The 19,848-nt window shown below is 34.6% G+C and overlaps 3 protein-coding genes across 3 annotated transcripts; 2 read left to right on the top strand and 1 right to left on the bottom strand.

Annotated features, from left to right (window-relative positions):
• The first annotated feature begins 57 nt into the window (after positions 1-57).
• mterf3 (mitochondrial transcription termination factor 3) lies at positions 58-6,643 on the top strand. Its single transcript, XM_073822115.1, has 8 exons — positions 58-127; positions 1,179-1,506; positions 1,588-1,740; positions 1,812-2,001; positions 2,737-2,884; positions 3,132-3,203; positions 3,602-3,763; positions 5,140-6,643. Exons 2-8 carry the CDS (start codon positions 1,197-1,199, stop codon positions 5,332-5,334), a joined length of 1,230 nt encoding a protein of 409 aa, XP_073678216.1. The 5' UTR covers positions 58-127; positions 1,179-1,196; the 3' UTR covers positions 5,335-6,643.
• A 126-nt stretch (positions 6,644-6,769) lies between these two features.
• uqcrb (ubiquinol-cytochrome c reductase binding protein) lies at positions 6,770-11,770 on the top strand. Its single transcript, XM_073822116.1, has 4 exons — positions 6,770-6,856; positions 7,440-7,508; positions 9,668-9,834; positions 11,578-11,770. The coding sequence occupies exons 1-4, from the start codon at positions 6,838-6,840 to the stop codon at positions 11,653-11,655; spliced, it is 333 nt and encodes a 110-aa protein (XP_073678217.1). The 5' UTR covers positions 6,770-6,837; the 3' UTR covers positions 11,656-11,770.
• A 45-nt stretch (positions 11,771-11,815) lies between these two features.
• On the bottom strand, positions 11,816-18,215 carry lrrc14b (leucine rich repeat containing 14B). Its single transcript, XM_073822114.1, has 3 exons — positions 17,105-18,215; positions 13,476-13,835; positions 11,816-13,392 (listed from the first exon to the last, which is right to left on the bottom strand). The coding sequence occupies exons 1-3, from the start codon at positions 18,007-18,009 to the stop codon at positions 13,077-13,079; spliced, it is 1,581 nt and encodes a 526-aa protein (XP_073678215.1). The 5' UTR covers positions 18,010-18,215; the 3' UTR covers positions 11,816-13,076.
• Between the last annotated feature and the right edge of the window lie 1,633 nt (positions 18,216-19,848).

Here is a 19,848-nt window from a genome sequence, read left to right as displayed (position 1 = left end):
TGTTCATCCTTGCATTAGGGGGCGCTGTGACTACATTTGCTCATCACCAGCGAAGAAGACTGGGAACAACACGCGAACTGGCATCGTTTTGGACGTGAGAAGGTTTATATGCTACTATCGAAAACAGGTAATGTCATATTTTTTAAAAGATGTCAGCTCATGTCTATGATATATCTAAAAAGTATCTGTTGTAATGCTGTAATATAATCTGAATGTTTAAATGTTTAATCATGCTACTGCTGTAATGACATTGAATGGAGTCAATGCTGTCACGCACATGAAGTTTGTATATAAATGTACTTCCTTTCAGAAGTTTGGGATCAGTAAGATTTGCAGTGTTTTTTAAGGAATTATCTTATGCTTATCAAGGCTGCTTTTATTCAAAAAAATATTATTGAGAAATATTACGATGGCAAATAATGTTTTTCTAATGTGATATACATTGAAATCGAATATGGTGCTTTAAACAGTTGTACTGCTTAATATTTTTTTGGAACCTGTGATACTTTTTTCAGGATTTTTGATTAATAAAAAGTTGAAAAGAACAGCATTTATTCACAATAGAAACCTTTTCTAATAATATACACTACAATTTAAAAGTCAGTATTTAAAAAAAAATACTTTTAAGGGTGCGTTAAATTGATAAAAAGTGATTGCAAAGACTTGTGTTGTTAGAAAAGATTTCTATTTTGAATAAATGCTGTTCTTTTTAACTTTTTATTCATCAAAGAATCTTGAAAAAAGTATCACAGGTTCCAAAAGAATATTTGGCAGCACAACTGTTTCCAACATTGATAATAAATTAGCATATTAGAATATTAGAAGGATTTCTAAGGGATCATGTGGCACTTGACTGAAGTAATGGCCGATGTAAATGTAGCTTTGCATCATAGAAATGAATTATATTTCAAAGTATATTAAAATAGAAACCATTATTTTGTTATATTGTAATAACATTTTGCAATATTACAGTTTCTGTATTTTTAATCAAATAAATGCAGTCTTGCTGAGCATAAGAGACTTCTTTAAAAAACATTACAAGTCTTACTAATCCCAAACTTTTGAATGGCATGTATGAGCCATCTATGAGTTACTATATTAAAACAATGCATTTTCACAATAACACATAACCAGAAACAACATCATAACCCACTATTGTTGCTTATTATTCCACCCAGGAAAACTCGTCAGTCGTCATGCGTGTTTGTCAGCGATGTGTGGGTTTGTTGCTCTTGAGGCCTTTATCTGCAGCTCTCCAGCAGTCGACACGCATACTGCATCAGCGCTCACATCTCATACTGCTGCAACACAGCACCAGACAGCCGCTCATCCCCACACTCTTACAGAGGCACAACACAGAGACATGGAGACACTTCACAGACCACCAAGCTGCTTCAACAGATGTCCATATTAAAATTGATCTTGTGCAGAAAGAGGTTGTGCCATTAAATTCTGATGTGCATCAAATATCAAGCCAAGTGTCTCTTTCAGATAGTCAAAGTATAGGTATGTTATAACTACATTTTTTACTAGCACATAAAGCCCTGATTGAATTGTCATGCTAATGTTCTGTCTTGTTTTCTGTAGATTTGGATACAGTTGTGCGTCCTTCTCCGCTTCAGGAAATCAGCGAGGAGGAAGCAGTCCAGATCCAAGTACCTTCAGCCCTTCCACCAGAATCTTCCACACTCAGACCTTATGTGGATAAATCAGAAACTCTCAGCAAGCTGGTTCAGCTTGGTGGGTTTCATATCTTAAGTACGTTATGTTGGGCTATTTTGAATTTGTCTAATATTTTGGTAATTTTCCAGGGGTCAACCTCTGGGAACTAGAACAGAGACCCAATGTGGGATCCATGCTGGTAAGACTCGACTTTGATGCCGATGTTGCTCCCAGACTGCTTTTCCTCAAAGATCTGGGAGTTGAGAATTCTAAACTTGGGCGATTGCTCACCAAGAACCCCTTCATCCTCACAGAAAGCCTGGACAGCCTTGAAGACAGGTCAGAAAAATATAGTGTTTTTATGATGCGTCATCAGTCGGCCATATTGGCAGCACTAAACGTAAACAGTGCTACTGAACCGAACGAATCTTACATATTTTGTTGGTTATTGCTGTTGAAAATGGTCAATTTTTGTTTTGGGATGTACTAATCGGTCAGACCAGGAAAAGCATTTTGAGTACTATAGATTGCCAAGAGTTATAACAAATCAAGGAGAAGAGTGCAAAAAAACTGTCTGAGGAACAAAAGGCATTTGTGGTTGGTCGTTTGTGTACTTATCATTTCCAGACATATTAGACTAATATCTTTATTAGTACTGCTTGTACATATCTATATCTTTAGTTTGTCAAAATATTGCGCCCTTTCCTACTTACTAAGCCCTTCTCTATATGATTTATCAGCCTCCACATGTTTTTTCTGTGGTTTAGACAACATAAATTAGCAAAACAACATATTTAGCAGAACATTAACGGTGCAGTCCATGCTTATGTTTACATCCGTGTATCGCCAATATGCGCAATATCTCTATACACACACACAGATATATATATATATATAATTTTTTTATTATTATTATTTTATATATATAAAATAAACTGTAGTAAAAACTATTTTACAGCTTTTAGAAAGATTTAAGCCTTGTCTTAGCATTGAAACTTTTCTCAGGCTGCCTCACAGGTATCATGTTTGATCTTCATAAAGGTTACCTTCTCTCTTTGGTCTATTGATTTTAAGGGTGTCCTACTTGAAATCAAAGAAGTTCAGTAAGCAGTCTGTAGCTGCTATGGTGAGCAAAGCTCCATACCTGCTTAACTTCAGTGTTGAGAGGCTCGACAACCGGCTTGGATTTTTCCAAAAGCAGTTGGGACTCAGTGCTGAGAAGGTAAAGTGGAATTATATATATATATATATATATATATATATATATATAAAATATAATATAATAAAATATAATATTATTTTTTTTTTTATAGAACAAAAAAAGAATCGCTGTTAAGACCCACTCATGTTTATATATTTTTGATTGTTTGCTTAAAACCAATAATGAAGTGGATGAAATTACCTGATTTTCATACTTCCAGCATTTCAGCAGTTGCAAAAAAGCTACATTTCATGATTTTTGCTTTCAGACCCGAGATGTTGTGACTCGCCTACCAAAACTACTGTGTGGCAGTTTGGAGCCGATTAAGGAGAATCTAAAGGTCTGACACTTTGTTGATTTGTTTTTCTGTATTGTATATATTTATTTTTTGGTAACACTTTACTGTAAGGTTCATAAATTAACATTAGTTAACTACATTAGTTAACATGAACTAAGAATGATCAGTGCTACTTCTGCATTTATTAATCTTAGTTATTATTAATTTCGACATTTTCTAATGCATTATTACCAGTAGTTAATGCATTGTGAACTAACACGAGCAAACAATGAATGGCTGTATTTTCATGAACTAATATTAATAAGTGTTTGTTTATGTTAGTTAATATATGTTTATATATGTTAACTAATGTTAACAAATTATACCTTTTTGAAAGTGTTACCATTTTTTTAATTGTGATATTCATATGTGACAGAAATTAATTTATTTCTCTCATCCAGGTTTGTGAACTGGAGTTTGGGTTTCGCGGAAATGAAATCCAACACATTGCGACCACAGTTCCTAAAATTCTAATCGCTAATAAAAGAAAACTCACCCAAATTTTTGACTTCGTTCACAACACCATGGATGTTCCACACTCACTTATTGCAAAGTTCCCACAGGTACATATTGTTTGTTATTTTCATAATGGTTCGGTTTGAAGCCCTACGAATGCAAATGCAATTTGGAGTTTTTAAATTTAGAGTTGTGATTGTATGTACAGATATAATAATTTAAGATATAATAAAGACACTTTGCCTAGTATTTCCTTTCTATCAGAAATGTAATGTGGCCAAGAGAGCTTAACGCACTGCAACATAGGAAAACACATGCAAATAATAAAAGCACCAACAAATTAAGAAAACATCTTCATCAGTTTGACAGCACATGTGCTGCAAATACTCACAACACAACCAAATACAGAAACGCCATGCAAAAACAGAAATGCACTGCAAATATTCACAACCCAATAATGCTTCTGAAAATTAACCATGGTTTTATTATAGTAATAGTTGTTGTTTTTTCCGCGTATTGATTACCATTTGTGTATGGTTAAAGTATGGTTAATGTATATATATATATATATATATATATATATTTTATTTATTTTAGGACTATATTTGGCTGAGACTATTTGAAAATCTGAGGTTTCAAAATAATCTAAATATTGAGAAAATCGCCTTCAAAGTTGTCTAAATGCATATTACTAATATTTACGGTAGGAAATGTACAAAATATCTTCATGGAACAAAAAAAATCAATAATTTTGACACATACAGTGTATTTTTGGCTATTGCTACAAATACATCTGTGCTACTTAAGACTAGTTTTATGGGCCAGGGTCGTGTGTGTGTGTGTGTGTGTGTGTGTGTGCACCTGGTATTCATCACGTTGTGGGGACCAAATGTCCCCACAAGGATAGGAATACCAGTAGATTTTGACCTTGTGGGGACATTTCTCAGGTCCCCATGAGGAAACAGGCTTATAAATCATGCACAGTGAGTTTTTTTGATAAAGTAAAAGTATGTACAATCTCCTGTGAGGGCTAGGTTTAGGTGTAGGGTAGGTGTAGGGCGATAGAAAATACGGTTTGTACAGTATGAAAACCATTACGCCTATGGAATGTCCCCATAAAACATGTAAACCCAACGTGTGTGTGTGTGTGTGTGTGTGTGTGTGTGTGTGTGTGTGTGTGTGTGTGTGTGTGTGTGTGTGTGTGTGTGTGTGTGTGTGTGTGTGTGTGTTTCTGTATTTGTTTGTGTTGTGAGTATTTGCAGCACATATGCTGTCAAGCTAATGAAGATGTTGTTTTTTTTTTTATTGTAGGTGTTTTTTTTTTGTTTTTTTTGCAGTGCTTTGAGCTCTCACAGCCACGGTAAAATGAGATATAGCTTGTGCATTCTGGTATATTAAATGTTAAATGCAAATTTTCGATGCAATGTAATGTGCAAGTTTACTTGGTACTATGTAACATGCTTTTTTTTGTGACTTCTCAAAGGTCCTAAATGCCAAATTCCTTCGCATCCGAGAGCGACACTTGTTTCTTGAGTACTTAGGCCGTGCCCAATACCAACCATCTCAACCTAACTACATCTCTTTGGATCGCTTGGTGTTCCTGCCTGATGACGTTTTCTGCTCAGAAGTAGCATTAGCCACTCTTGAAGACTTTGAAAGATTTCAGAAAACGTTGTAGATGTACAGAATAAACTGAATTATTTCTAATAGTTGGATTGTATGAACATAGGTTTATAAATAAAATTTAAAAGTTGAATTGGACATATTGGTTCATTTTTTTTTTTATTCTGTGATGATATATTTCAGTTTTTGGATTACATTATTTGGTTGATAATTACCTTTGGTGTTTTGTTGCCTGATATTCACACTCATTAACAAACATTTTTTATTTAGCGTCATTTATTACCAAGCTATAATTTGGTCAAACTCTTAAGTCAAGTTACACAGGACTAGATTTAAAACAGAAAAAGACACTTTTAAAACTGTGGCAACAAATATGGAAGCATAATTAATGTATTTAAAAATTGTATTTCCATCTCTGTTGCAACAGTTTTGGATTTGTCTAAAATGACTATACCCATACGTACAAGTCATTGGTGTTTGGTGATGAGTTTTTGGCTCAAGGTCTGCCTTTACCAGAGGTCACACCAGAGGTGTTTAGCTGGGATTAGGTTTTGGCTTTCTGCAGACCAGTCAAGTTCTTCCACACTGACTGAATTAATCATTTCGATTTGAACCTTGCCTTATACATATATGGGTCCTGTCCAAACTGTTGCTATAAAATTAAAAGCATATAATTCCCTAGAATGTCATTATGCTTAAATATTAAGATTTGTACTGTAGATTTGAAAATTACTAAAAGTAGTCAAACCTGTTCATTAGAAGGGGGTGTCCCAATACTTTTGGCAATATATGTTGTTTGATCTTTTCTGACAGAGTAATGTTTATATATATATATATATATATATATATATATATGTAATATATATATATATATATATATATATATATATATATATATTACAACCTCCTTGTATAAGGAACATGATGGAAACAGAATCTGATGGCTAGAAATCCAACTGTCAGTCAACATCTGTCAAAAACTGTTGTTTGTGTAGCATTCCTACAGGAATCGCCAGCCTAAGGGGAAAAGGCAGAGAATCAGGCTTAGATAACAGTGTTAACCTTAAAAATAATAATAATAATAATCATTTCAATCCTTATGCTCTTTCCTAATGCTATTATTACAAGGTTGTTTGTTGCCTGATATTCACACTCATTAACAAACTTTTTTTTTATTTAGCGTTTATTACCAAGCTATAATTTGGTCAAACTCTTAATGAGGAGGTGAGTAAATATGTATAAATATCTGCGAAGACCTTGGTATTTTTTCCAAAAATGTTTAAAACATGTGGTGGAAAGATTGATACTTAATGAAAATTCTGTACTTAGTCATGAATGTATAGGCTACACTGCTGGAAACATTTAGTGGAGAGATTAAAAGAGTGAGAATGTTGAGGGGGACAAAACAGATGAATTAAAAATAAATAATAATAATAAACTTAAATTAAATCTTTTTTTAATTGTGACAGCCAATGACCCCGCGCAATCACATGCTAAGAGAAGCCGGATGAGACGTCACGTATCCCATAATCCCGTGCGACTTTCCTAGTGAACAGACATGGCGTCGAGGGCACCAGGTAAAATGTTGTGATATTTGTGTGAGCGTTTTGGTAAATTCCGAGCGTAGGAATTTGTTGTCATCATTTAAAAGAGTTATTTTATAACCTGTCTGCTTTCTGTGCTGTTCGAACGAATGTTTGTAGACGAGGTTGTTAGTTTAGTGATGTGAAGCACTGATGTCCTCTACTGTGTGTCCTCGTCTGCACTAGCGGACTGGACGTTACCAATTAAAACATGACTATGTTTTGTTTCCATTCTAACATCGTTTGTAGTAACTGTTTATTTGTGTCCTGATTATTGTAAACGATACGTTAGGAAGAAATAAATTATGTGATTCACTCACTGATGGCTAACCTGGTGTTAAACGAATATCATGTCAGCTGTGATAATTTATCCGTGATTTTTCTGCTAAATTAAAATAACCCAGTTCCCACCTGTCATAAGCACAAATACAGATACATTACATTAGAATGTGAATACATTAAATAAAGTGTTAAATGTACATACATTGAACACTTAATTTGACCGTGTGCTGACTGGATGTCTACTTGTTTTGTTAACGTTACTTACTTAACGTTATATGTTCTTGTCCCTGTACAGCTGCGACCAGCCGGCTCATGGTGGGCTTCAAGAAGTGGTACTACAATGCATGCGGTTTCAACAAAATTGGTAAGCAGTGCTTTCTTTATACCATGCAGATAAAGCATTGTTTAGAACTTGTGACCTTCATGGGCTGACTTTTACATTGAAACATACACTCAGTAAGATTTTAAATGTTTTTAAAAGAATTCTCTTACTAAGGCTTCTTTTACTTGATTAAAAATACAGAAAAAAACAGTAATACTGTGAAATATTATTACAGTTTAAAATAATGGTTTTCTATTTTAATATGTTTTAAAAATGTATTCCTGTAATGTGAAACTGATTTTATATCATTCTTTAGTCTTTACATGATCCTTCAGAAATCATTCTAATATGCTGATTTATTATTTGAAATATTTGTATTGGCAACAGTTGTGCTGCTTAATATTTTTGGGGACCCTCTGATTCTTTTTTTCAGGGTTCTTTGATGAATAAGTTCAAAATAGAAATCTTTACCAACAATATCACTTTTTATTAATTTAGTTTTTGAAAACAAGAAGGAATAAAAATTTACTGACCACCAAATACAAATATTTCTATTTTAAATAAATGCTGTTCTTTTTTACTTTATTTATTGAAGAATTCTGAAAAGAGGTATCCTGAAAAGAAAGTTCCAACAAAATATCAAGCACAACTGTTTCCAACATTGATAGTAAATCAGCATATCAGAATAATCTCTGAAGGATCACATGACAATGAAGACTGGAGTAATGATGTTGCAAATTCAGCTTTGCATTACAGGAATACATTTTTAAAATATATTCACAGAGATTACATTGTAATTATATTTCACAAGATTACAGTTTTTTTTTCTTTCTAGATTTTTTATCAAATAATTTTCAAAATGTGTAGTTTATTTATAACGTGATATATAGGTCAGTAACACAGGGAGCTATTTTGCAGAATATTCTCATGATTGCAAATGTTACATTGATTTTAGTTCAACAAACATGTAGTAAGAAGTTCTTAAGTAACTTACATTTTAGACACAATATTTAGTGTTTTACCAACGAAAATATTTCCAAACAAGGATCGCAGTAGAAGTATAGCATATTCTCCAAGCAATGCTAATTGATTTAACTGAATGATTGAGCGTTTTTTGAATGAATCAGTTTTATGAAACACTTAAAGGAGTAGTTCACTTTCAGAGCAGAAATTTACAGATCTCTTGTCATCCAAGATGTTCATGTCTTTCTTTCTTCCGTTGTAAAGAAATTGTTTTTGGAGGAAACTGTTTCAGGATTTCTCTCCATATAATGGACTTCTATGGTTCCCCTGAGTTTGAACTTCCAAAATGCAGGTTAAATGCAGCTTCAAAGGTCTCTAAATGATCCCAGCCGAGGAAGAAGGGTCTTTTCTAGCCGGTCTTATCGGTTATTTTCTAAAAACATTTACAATTTATATACTTTTTAATCTCTACACAGAGTACACACAGAGCTAGACAAGAGGTTAAAAAGTATATAAATTGTAATAAATAAATAAAAAAAAACGATCATTTTGCTAGATAAGACCCTTCTTTCCTCAGCTGTGATTGTTTAGAGCCCTTTTAAGGTGCATTTTGAAAGTTCAAACTCGGGGCACCATAGAAGTCTATTATATGGAGAGAAATCCTGAAATGTTTTCCTCAAAAAACATAATATTCCTTACGACTGAAGAAAGAAAGACATGAACATCTTGGATGACAAGGGGGTGAGTACATTGTCTGTAAATTTTTGTTCTGAAAGTGAACTACTCCTTTAATGCTCATTCGTTAGTATGTTTAAAAGTATGCCCCCCCCCCCCCCCCCCACGTCTTATTTGTATATTTATAAATTTATTTAAAACAGTAATCTCATAAAGTTGTAATTTTGTAGTATAAAAAATTATTTAACCACTCTATAGAATTTATTGATGAATTGTAATAATTTGACATGAAAGGTGAAGCATACATTTAAAAAGTAAAAAAAAAAATAGGTTTTTATAAATGTAAAAAATCAGATTTCTGTAAAGGCTTATAGAACACTGATGAAAATATTGCTTCAGAATAGTTTACACCACTAAAATCTCAGTGATGTAAAATAATGTGTATTAACATTACAGTTTTAGGTCTTAAATTTGGTATTAAAAATGTCTAAATTTCACTTCTTCAAATCTGCAGGAACCCTGATGCAAATGTACCAATTTCTGTCTCATTATAAATCATATAGGTTTAATGCGAGATGATACCATCAACGAGGACAGTGATGTGAAAGAAGCCGTTCGTCGGCTCCCAGAGCAAGTTTACAATGACAGAATGTTCCGCCTCAAGAGAGCTCTGGATCTTTCAATGAAACAACAGATTCTTCCCAAGGACCAGTGGACTAAATATGAGGAGGTGAGAAAGTGTGTCAGCTGAATATATACCAATTTAAACTACTTTTTCGTCGTGTAGTATGCCTAAATATTAGTGGTGGGCTGTTATCGGCGTTAACGTGCTGCGTTAACGTGAAACTCTTATCGCGCGATAATAAAAATATCGCCGTTAATCTATTCTCAAATTTGGGTTGGGAGCTGGGTCTAAACTACGCAAGCTATGATGACTTTCACCTTGATAGTTTAACGCGGATGTATACCGAAGACTGTAGAATATGGTCGCGCGTTTAAGTCTCCTCCGCCAAAACACAGACGGGATCACGTCGTCCTCCATTCATAAAAACCGAATCTACTATAGCGAAATGCCACGTAAATTCGTCGTTTTTTGGATTCATAAATCAAATGTTGGTCATCACTTAATTCAAATCGCGATATGGACTAGTGTATGTGAAAACTGAAATGCAAAAAGACCGTTTTAATATGAATCCGATATGTTCCGTTTGCCTATCTGTACGTATGCATTGCGGAGACGAGCTTTTACTACACGCATTCTGAAACACACGTGACGCTCCCGGTCATTTTTGGCATTTTCATCTCACATGAACAGATAAACTCGATCTCCCAAACTGCTGTGAGTGTCACTTTTACCGTTTCATTTGAGAAAACTAGCATCATATCATACTGTATGACACAGAAACTTCACAGCAACCTGTCAAAATAAAAGTACGGTGTAACATGTAATGGGCTGGGTAGGTGTTGGCAGTAAAAAACACAATCTAATAGGGAGAAAAAATAATTTCAGTGTTAGTTAGTTAGTAAACACAAGTACATCTAATTGAACATAAGTTATTTTCATCAACAAATTATCATAGAACAGCTTTATGAGCTTTATGATCCATTCAAAGACTTACTTTTAGTCATTATTTGGGTAGCACACATATTCTGAATGCCTTCAGCAGAATTCAAATTAGCCATTTTAATCTAGATTAATCTAGATTAATTCCAAGATTTAATCTAGATTAATCTAGATTAAAAAAATTAATCTATGCCCACCCCTACTAAATATATATTTTTTTATGACCCACAGATTTTTAGATAATGTTTTAGTGTCTTAACATCATATATGTGACCCTGGACCACAAAACCAGTCATAAGGGTTTATACATCATCTGAAAGCTGAATAAATTGAGCTTGATGTAATAGATGTATTCCATTGATGTATGGTTTGTTGGGATAGGACCAAAAAAAAAAAACTTTAAAATTGTTTTAAATGAAGTTCATATTACTAATCCAAAATTAAGTTTGGATATATTTACAGTAGGAAGAAGTGTCTTAATGGAACATGATCTTATAATATCCTAATGATTTATGGCATAAAAGAAAGATCGATAATTTTTACCCATACAATGTATTTTTGGCTATTGCCACTTATACCCGTGCTTGTGGTCCAGAGTCACATGCATTTGTAGAATTTCACATTTTAAGTGATTAATTCACTGATCACATCTGGGTGATATGTAGGAAAAGCATGCATTTTTCATATAATAAACGTGAAAGGTGACAGACACTCAGTAGACTATCATGAATGAAAAATGATTGACGTATGGAGATCTGAGAAGTGCTTAGTCTTATATTAGAAGTAGTACGTTTTTTATTTTTCTGCATATGATTTTATTCTTCTCCACGAGTTGCATGTTAATCACATGTTGATGTACATCTATTTAAGCCTTCAAATGTTTTGAACAATGAATATTTATCCTTATAGGATGTGCGTTACCTTGAGCCCTATCTGGATGAGGTTGTTCGTGAAAGGAAGGAAAAAGAAGAGTGGGCAAAGAAGTAGGACGTGTGATGAGACTGAAGCTCCTCTTTGGTGTGATGTCTGGTTTCTTGTATTTAATAGAAAATGTATTATGTAATGAGCCCCTATACTTATTAAAATTTCCTTTTTAATGCAAGTCTTCCAATGGCCGTTTTTTGTTTCTTGAAAGGAAAAAGTCATGATAATGTGTTGTACAGTCGATAAATCTTTCAAAGACAGTTTAATGTGCTGTAACAGTAAATGCCAAATGTTTAAATACAGACTTACTTTAAGAAACAAATGCACAACATACATACAAAGTGACCTTTACATTTTACAAGACAATAAAATTTCATAACTAAAGTTAACCTCAATATTCCAAGTACAATCTCACAAATAAATCCTGTTATGTACTTTGAATTTTTTATTGCATAAGTTTAATACACACTATAATAATCTTTTTGTTTAGATTTTTATCAGTTATTTAAGAATTACACATTAAAATGACCAAGTTTTAACCTAAATTTCAAGTGGCCATAAAATGTCACATGTAGTTATGCCTTTCATTTAATGTGTTTAGCAAGCCTCTTGATACAACACTAGTATCACTAAGAAAACTTGATTAAAGTATTTTTAACGCTTTAAACCACAAATATTAATCACAGCTATAACTATTAATACGTTTGGAGTCTCTCCTGTAAAATGTAATATTGTGAGATATTTTAATTTAAAATAACTATTTTCTATTTTTATATTTTCTAAAATGTAATCTATTCCTGTGATGGCAGAGTAAAAAACCCATTACTTTAGTCTTCAGTGTCACACAAGCCTTAAAGGGGTAGTTCACTTTCAGAACAAACATTTACAGATAATGTACTCACCCCCTTGTCATCCAAGATCTTCATTTCTTTCTTTCATAAAGAAATGGTGTTTTTTGAGGAAAACATTTCAGGATTTCTCTCCATATAATGGACTTCTATGGTGCCCCAAGTTTGAACTTCCAAAATGCAGTTTAAATGCAGATTCAAAGGGCTCTAAATGATCCTAGCTGAGGAAGAAGGGTCTTATCTAGCGAAACGATCAGTTACAACAGATATACATTTTAATCTCAAACGCTCATCTTGCAGAGCTGGACAAATTGAGGTTAAGTACGTAAATTGTAATTTCTTTTAGAAAATAACCCATGGTTTTGCTAGATAAGACCCTTCTTTCCTCGGATCATTTAAAGCCCTTTGAATCTGCATTTTGGACGTTCAAACTCCGGGGCACCATATAAGTCCATTATATGGAGAGAAATCCTGAAATGTTTTATTTAAAAAACTATTTCCTTACAACTGAAGAAAGAAAGACATGAATAATTTGGATGAAAAGGAGGAAAAAACACTATCTGTAAATCTTGAACGCGAACTACTCCTTTAAGAAATTATCAATGCGAAAATATAATTTCTCTCATTCAGAACATCTTACTCCATCATTCTTTGCTCTCTCCGTTGGGTAACGTTATTGACTGTCTCAATAAAGTTGCCTATGACACTGTTAAAGGAGTGCAGCATGGAGACTCCCAGTTCATTGCTTGTCTCGTTGATATCAGGATCAAAGGCTCCAAACAATGGCGTACAGACTTCTATATGTCCTTTTCCCTCCCTCTCTAGGATGCCAACAAGTTCGGTCCTGGCTTGTTGGAACTTCTCAGTGTCGTAATTTATCAGCGTCTTATCATCCAGTGGATAGGTTACACCTTCAGGATAACAGTCACGAGGAACAGGCAGCTCAACATATCTGTAAGACAAAACATAAAACGATCAAATTACAAGAAAAAAAACAAACAAAGCGCTAACAATGAACACTTGGTTTTACTGTACCTCAATGCAGGAAAACCTAGAGCCAGCATATTAAAAAGATGGCGCAGAGCTGCTGTGCTCAGTGGGTTACCCAGGATCTTTAATTCCTGTAGCCCATGACAAGGTGTCAGTGCTTGGGTGAGCAGATCCAGTTTTTCATCGTCCAGTCCACATTCCTCCAGACCCAGACTAGTGATTGTGGCACAACAGCGATGCAGAAGCTTCCGGAAGGTGTTGGGGAAGACGTCCGCAACCTCATGACCGCTCAAGTCCAGCTTTACTAAGTATTCACTGTGCAGGCTGTTGGCGAAGTAGGCCATGTCCACTGCATTAAGACTGCAGTTCGCTAGTTCAATACACTGCAGAGGAGTGTTCAGTGGACTGGCAAATCAAAACAAGTGTTTAGGATTTATCTCAACAATACTATTAATGAGTTACATTTGATATACTATGTATGAAAAAAAAGCCAGACAAAACGCCTATGAAATGCTCATATCCACCACTGAAGAAAAAAAATCAGAAAAACCTGAAATCTCGCAGTTCAGAGCTGTTTTTCTCACAATTGTGAATTTATTTCACATAGTTCTAAGAAAAAAAGTTAGAATTGCGAGATGTAAACAGTTCAGTTTTTTTCTCGCAATTTTAAGATAAAAAGTCACAATTACCTTTTTTATTCGATGGCAGAAACAGGCTTTCATAAAACGCCACACTCTGAACAAAAGTAGTGATTCACTGAGCAATAAAGTTTTTTGCTACTTTGCTGCACATGATCTATATATTTAGAAGTCTTATACACTACCAGTCAAAAGTTTTTGAACCAAGTTTTTTACTGTTTTTCTCTTCCGCTCACTAAGCCTGCATTTATTTGATCCAAAGTACAGCAAAAACAGTACAATTTTGAAAGATTTTTTACTATTTAAAATAACACACTTCAATTTGAATATTTTTAAAATGTAATTTATTCCTGTTATCAAAGCTAAAATTTCAGCATCATTACTCCAGTCTTCAGTGTCACATGATCCTTCAGAAATTCTAATATGCTGATTTGCTATTGAATAAACATTTATTATTATTATCAATATTTAAAACAGTTGAGTAACTTTTTTGTTTTGTTTTTTAGGATTCTTTAATGCATAGAAATATCCAAAGATCCGCATTTATCTGAAATAAAAAGCTTTTGTAACATTATACACTATACCAGGGGTGTAAATTAATCAAGTGATGATAAAGACATGTATAATGTTACAAAACGTTACTTCTATTTCAGATAAATGCTGTTCTTCTGAACTTTCTATTCAATGAGACCTGAAAAAATTCTGCTCGGTTGTTTTTAACATAGTAATAATAAATATTTTTGAGCAGCAAATCAGAATATTAGAATGATTTCTGAAGAATCATGTGACTGGAGTAATGATTCTAAAACTTCAGCTTTGAAATCACAGAAATACATTACATTTTAAACTACATTCAAATAGAAAACGGTTATTTTAAATAGTAAACATATTGCAAAATGTTTATGTTTTGGTTGTACTCTCAATCAAATAAAAACCAGGCTTGGTGAGCAAAAGAGACTTTTAAAAACTTTAAAAATGTTACTGTTCAAAAACTTTTAACTGGTAGTGTACTTACCAAAGTTGCATTTATTTGATCAAAAATAGAGTAAAATGGTAATATTATGAATTATTATAAAAATTTTATTTTTGGAATGTATTCCTGCGAAGGTACAGCTGAATTTTCAGCATCATCGCTCCAGTCTTCAGTGTCACATGATCCTTCAGAAATCATTCTAATATGTTGATTTGGTGCTCAAAAAAGATTATCAATATTAAAAACTGTTGTGTGGTTTCATTTATAGAAAGGTTCAAAATTAAATTCATATGAAGTCCCAGCTATATATTATTATATATTATTAAACATGTTACATCTGCTTCTAGGGTGAATTAATATCTTAGGGGTCAGATATTGTTTTGGTATCATAAATCATTCCATTAATATGCACCTATGAGGTGTGATGTTTTGGCTGTTATAAAACACGTGTGCTGCTATTTACGGTAAATATAGAACATATTGTGTTTCCAGAGTCATGTCCTGGCCTACTTCGAGTTCGCAATGGGACAGCTGTCTGCAGTCAAACAACAAACAAGGAGCCACCCGAACAACAATAACACACTAGACAACAGTTGATTTAAGTCAAAAAGCCTGTGGTTTCCACAAAAATATTAAAGTTCACTTATAAATGAAAATTCTGTCATTAATTACTCACTCTTATGTTGTTCCAAAACTCTAAGACCTTTGTTCATCTTCGGAACACAAATTAAGATATTTTTTATGAAATCTAAGAGCTTTCTGACCCTCTGGTTCAAATAAATCCTCTTTGTGAAAATCTTCAGAAATTTGTATGGAGACTTTTTTTATGTATAGCGTACGTCTTCTGCTTCTATACAAGGTAAAATGCATACGGGTTCTACATCAGAACACCAGCTCCTGTGTCAGCAGCATTTAATGACAGAATTTTCATTTTTAAGTGAACTATCCCTTTAAGCAGCAATGTTTTCAACACTAATAATACGAAATGTTCTTGAGCACCAAATCAGCATATTAGAAGGATCATGTGACACTGAAAACTGGATTAATGGCTGCTGCAAAATTAGCTTTGCCATCACAGCAGTAAATTACATTGTATATATATTTAAATAGAAAGTAAATACATTTAATACAATGTTTTAATATTTAACAAAAATACATACAATAGTTTTAACAGACAAATGCAGCTTTAGTAAAGACTTAAAAAAAAAAAAAAAGTACAGACCCCAATCTATTGTTCAGTTGAAGTCAAAAGTTTCCATACACCTTGCAGAATCTGCAAAATGTTAATTATTTTACCAAAATAAGGGGGATCATACACATTGTTTTTGTTTTGTTTGTTTAGTGATAGTTGTTCATGACTCCCTTGTTTGTCCTGAACAGTTAAACTGCTCTCTGTTCTTCAGAAAAATCCTTCAGGTCCCACAAATATTTTGGTTTTTCAGCTTGTGTATTTGAAGGCTTTCCAAAAATTACTATGATTTTGAGCTTCATCTTTTCACACTGAGGACAACTGAGGGACTCATATGCAACTATTACAGATAGTTCAAACCAGAAGGAAAAACAAGGCATTAAGAGCCGGGGGTGTAAACTTTTGAACAGAATGAAGATGTGTATTTTTTTTCTTATTTTGATAATCTTCAAATTCAAAAGGTTTTTACCCCAGCTCTTAATGCATTGTGTTTCCTTCTGGAGTATCAGTGAGCATTTGAACCTTCTGTAATAGTTGCACATGAATCCCTCAGTTGTCCTCAGTGTAAAAAGATATATCTCAAAATCATACAGTCACTGTTGGAAAGGGTTCAAATACACAAAAATGCAGAAAAATCAAAGAATTTGTGGGACTTGGTGGATTTTTCTGAAGGAGTGCGGGCAGTTCAGGACAAACAAGGGCCCCATGAACAACTATAACTAAAAAAAAAAACAGCTGTGGATCATTCAGGTAACAACACACTATTAAGAATCCCTATTAATTTGGTTAAATAATTAACATTCTGCAGCTGATTTCAACTGTATATGACGGTATGTGTAGAAATGTGTTCACATTATGGTTTTATAGTCTTTACCTCAGTAGTTTCCTCAATTGTCCTGTCAGAGTGGAGAACCCCAGACAGAGCTCTCTCAGCTCGGTCAGCTTGCTCATCAGTTCACCCAGAACTCCCATAAGGCCCTCGTCCTCCAGAGCCAGCCTGTGTACATTCAAAGCCTGCGCAGGAAACGTAAGTGAGCGCAGCTGAGGGAACTTCAGCTGGGAGAGCATTACTTCAATGTGCGGAGCCTCCAGATGTACATTGTGCACCACTTCCAGCTTCTGCAAGCTATGTGATTCCACTAGCTTCAGGAGGTAAAAGAGGTTCCTGAGGCTCAGCGAGTCCACACGCAGACCTACGAAGTGCAATTTTAATGGGCAGTGTCTGCGCAGCAACAAAGCCTGAGCCACCACCTCGTAGTTCCGTCCAGTAACAAAAGCATCCAAGCGCACATCCACCTCCACATCAAATGCTGACTGTGCCGCTTGGCCGGCCTGCATGGACACCATAGTCTCGTAGCACATCCGGGTAAGTAGATCAGTTCGTGCCCAACGGCCAAGAGTCCGTCTGCAGGGACAGACCTGGTGTTCTATGTCCTGCAAACCGATTAGATCCACCACACAAAGCACTTTTGCATACGTGCTTGGAGCTTGAAGCACATAGTCTCTCAGACCTCTGAGAATGGCCTCCAGACAGAGTCTGCAGGTGTGGGACGTGAGATCATCTGGACAGTCCACTGTCCTGCCCAATAGTTTGCGCAAGTTGAGCTCTGTCAGAGGCCACGTCTGGACCAAGTCGTGAAGCATTGAGGCCTCCTCACGCAGATAGCTGGCTTTAAAAAGGACTGGGTAGAGATTGTAAGACAAGCAGTGGAGATTCTTACAAGCATTTGGGCCGGTTTGAACGAAGCCCTCGGCTGCTAGGAACTTCAAGCTTTTCATGGCTGTGTTTGTCAGCTCCCAAGATCAAGGAATCTTCTTAGAGCTGTCTCCTTTTTGGAGATGTGGAGTGTTTCTTCTGCCCTCTTTCACCCAACAAACATGTGCGTCAAGCCAAGAACAGGAGAGTGCTGAGCAAAAGCATGAGGAGGGAGGTAGTCGAGAGGGGGTTAGTTATTTATAGAAGCAGCTGTCTCATACTCTCATGACTAACAGGCAGAGGTTAAACAGCAATTAGATTTTGGACAGCTGGAAAGAAAAAGTTTGTATTTTTTGGGTTAACAATTGAGAATTGGGCTAAATTAAGTCATCTGACTTCATCTAACATAATTGCGCTGTACATTTTTTATTTTAATTTCTGAAGAAAAGGTGAAAAAAAAAAAGAACAAACATTCATTAAAAATGTCTTTTGTCAAAAGTTTAGCGATGCACGTAGCACTACTCACAGATTAGGCACCATAAAACCAAACAATTTTCTTTGTCAACGTGCCAAATTTGCATGACCATCTTAAACATGAGCAAAATCTAAGTGGTGAAATTCATACGGAGCCCCTCAAGGAACACAGTGATGTTCAATACGAGGAAAAATTATATTTTAAGCACACTTGCTTGCAAAATTTTTGCATTCACCCAAGAAACATTTTTGCTGTCAGAACTTATGAGGTGGAAAGAAAAAAAATTTGTGAGCGAAAGCAATTTTCAATAGGGATTACAATAGTTTTGTGAAAGAATGCAAACGTTTTGTGCATAAACACAACATTTCTTAAAGGGAAAGCAACAGGTTTTTTTCAGATAACAATATATTTTTGAGAGAACACACAAGTTTTGAAAGCGAATTCTAAAGCATTGAAATGTTTTGTTTTTTTCATCTTATATACAGTGTATTGCGAAAGTATTCAGACCCCTTCTTTTTTTGTTTTGTTATGTTGCTGCCTTATGTTAAACTGCTTTAAATTACTTTTTGTCACATCAATCTACACTCTATACCAAAAAAAAAAAAGGTTTTTAACATTTTGCAAATTTCTTAAATATACAAAACTTAAATGGTTCCATTGCATATGTATTCAAACCTGGGATTGTTGAAATTTAGGTCAGATGCATTCATATTGCTTGTAGATGTTACTACACTTTGAGTGGAGTTAATCTGTGGCAAATTCAAATAGGTATAATTTGAAAAGGCTAAAAATCCATATCAGAGCAAAAACCTAGCCCTGAGGTCAAACAACTGCCTGTAGAGCTCAAAAATAGGATTGCATTAAGCCACACATCTGGGGAGTAAAAAATTCTGCTGCACTGAAGGATGACAGTAGCATATAGCTTATATTCGGTTATGTTTCCATGCAGATACTGCTGGTCACCAAAATTCGCTGCACTGATCAAGAAAAGGCCGCATGGTTTTAAGGATACTTTGTGAGCCATGCTAGATGCATCGCTGAACTATTGACAATGGACAACAGATCCTATTTTTGCCTGCAAAATTTAGCTGAATATCTGATAATGTGAATGCACCTTAAAACTCCCAGTCACATGGATTCCTATTGACTGGTTTTCACCCACAAAAATTTACCTACTGAGGCCTTTAATACCTGTGTAAAGCTATATTAAATATGTGCTCTGAGTTTGTCACATCATAGAAAAATTTGTTATTAACTACCCAGCTAAATGACAAGTAAATAAAGTATCAAAATCTTGGAAAAATAAGCAGTATAGAGGGTGTGCACTTCACGGTTTGGTCAGTGACTCGGATTCACGGCCATATTGGGGATACTTTGCTGTCCAACCATGGAAAAAACGTGTAGAAGCTGCTAAATCATATAGAGAACTTAGAGGACTTAGTAAGCA

Source organism: Garra rufa, chromosome 17 (genome assembly GCF_049309525.1).
Source record: "Garra rufa chromosome 17, GarRuf1.0, whole genome shotgun sequence".
Classification (NCBI taxonomy): Eukaryota; Metazoa; Chordata; class Actinopteri; order Cypriniformes; family Cyprinidae; genus Garra; species Garra rufa.
Note: the sequence above shows the minus strand (reverse complement) of the source record. Positions and strands in the feature narration are given on the sequence as shown.

Coding starts and splice junctions, on each gene's coding strand:
- mterf3 (XM_073822115.1), top strand. CDS start 1,197: ATGCGTGTTTGTCAGCGATGTGTGGGTTTGTTGCTCTTGAGGCCTTTA. Junction 1,741..1,811: donor CAGCAAGCTGGTTCAGCTTG/GTGGGTTTCATA, acceptor GTAATTTTCCAG/GGGTCAACCTCTGGGAACTA. Junction 2,885..3,131: donor TGGGACTCAGTGCTGAGAAG/GTAAAGTGGAAT, acceptor TTTTGCTTTCAG/ACCCGAGATGTTGTGACTCG.
- uqcrb (XM_073822116.1), top strand. Junction 7,509..9,667: donor ATGCGGTTTCAACAAAATTG/GTAAGCAGTGCT, acceptor TAAATCATATAG/GTTTAATGCGAGATGATACC. Junction 9,835..11,577: donor AGTGGACTAAATATGAGGAG/GTGAGAAAGTGT, acceptor TTATCCTTATAG/GATGTGCGTTACCTTGAGCC.
- lrrc14b (XM_073822114.1), bottom strand. CDS start 18,009: ATGAAAAGCTTGAAGTTCCTAGCAGCCGAGGGCTTCGTTCAAACCGGC. Junction 13,836..17,104: donor CAATTGAGGAAACTACTGAG/GTAAAGACTATA, acceptor TTGATTTGCCAG/TCCACTGAACACTCCTCTGC. Junction 13,393..13,475: donor CTAGGTTTTCCTGCATTGAG/GTACAGTAAAAC, acceptor TTTGTCTTACAG/ATATGTTGAGCTGCCTGTTC.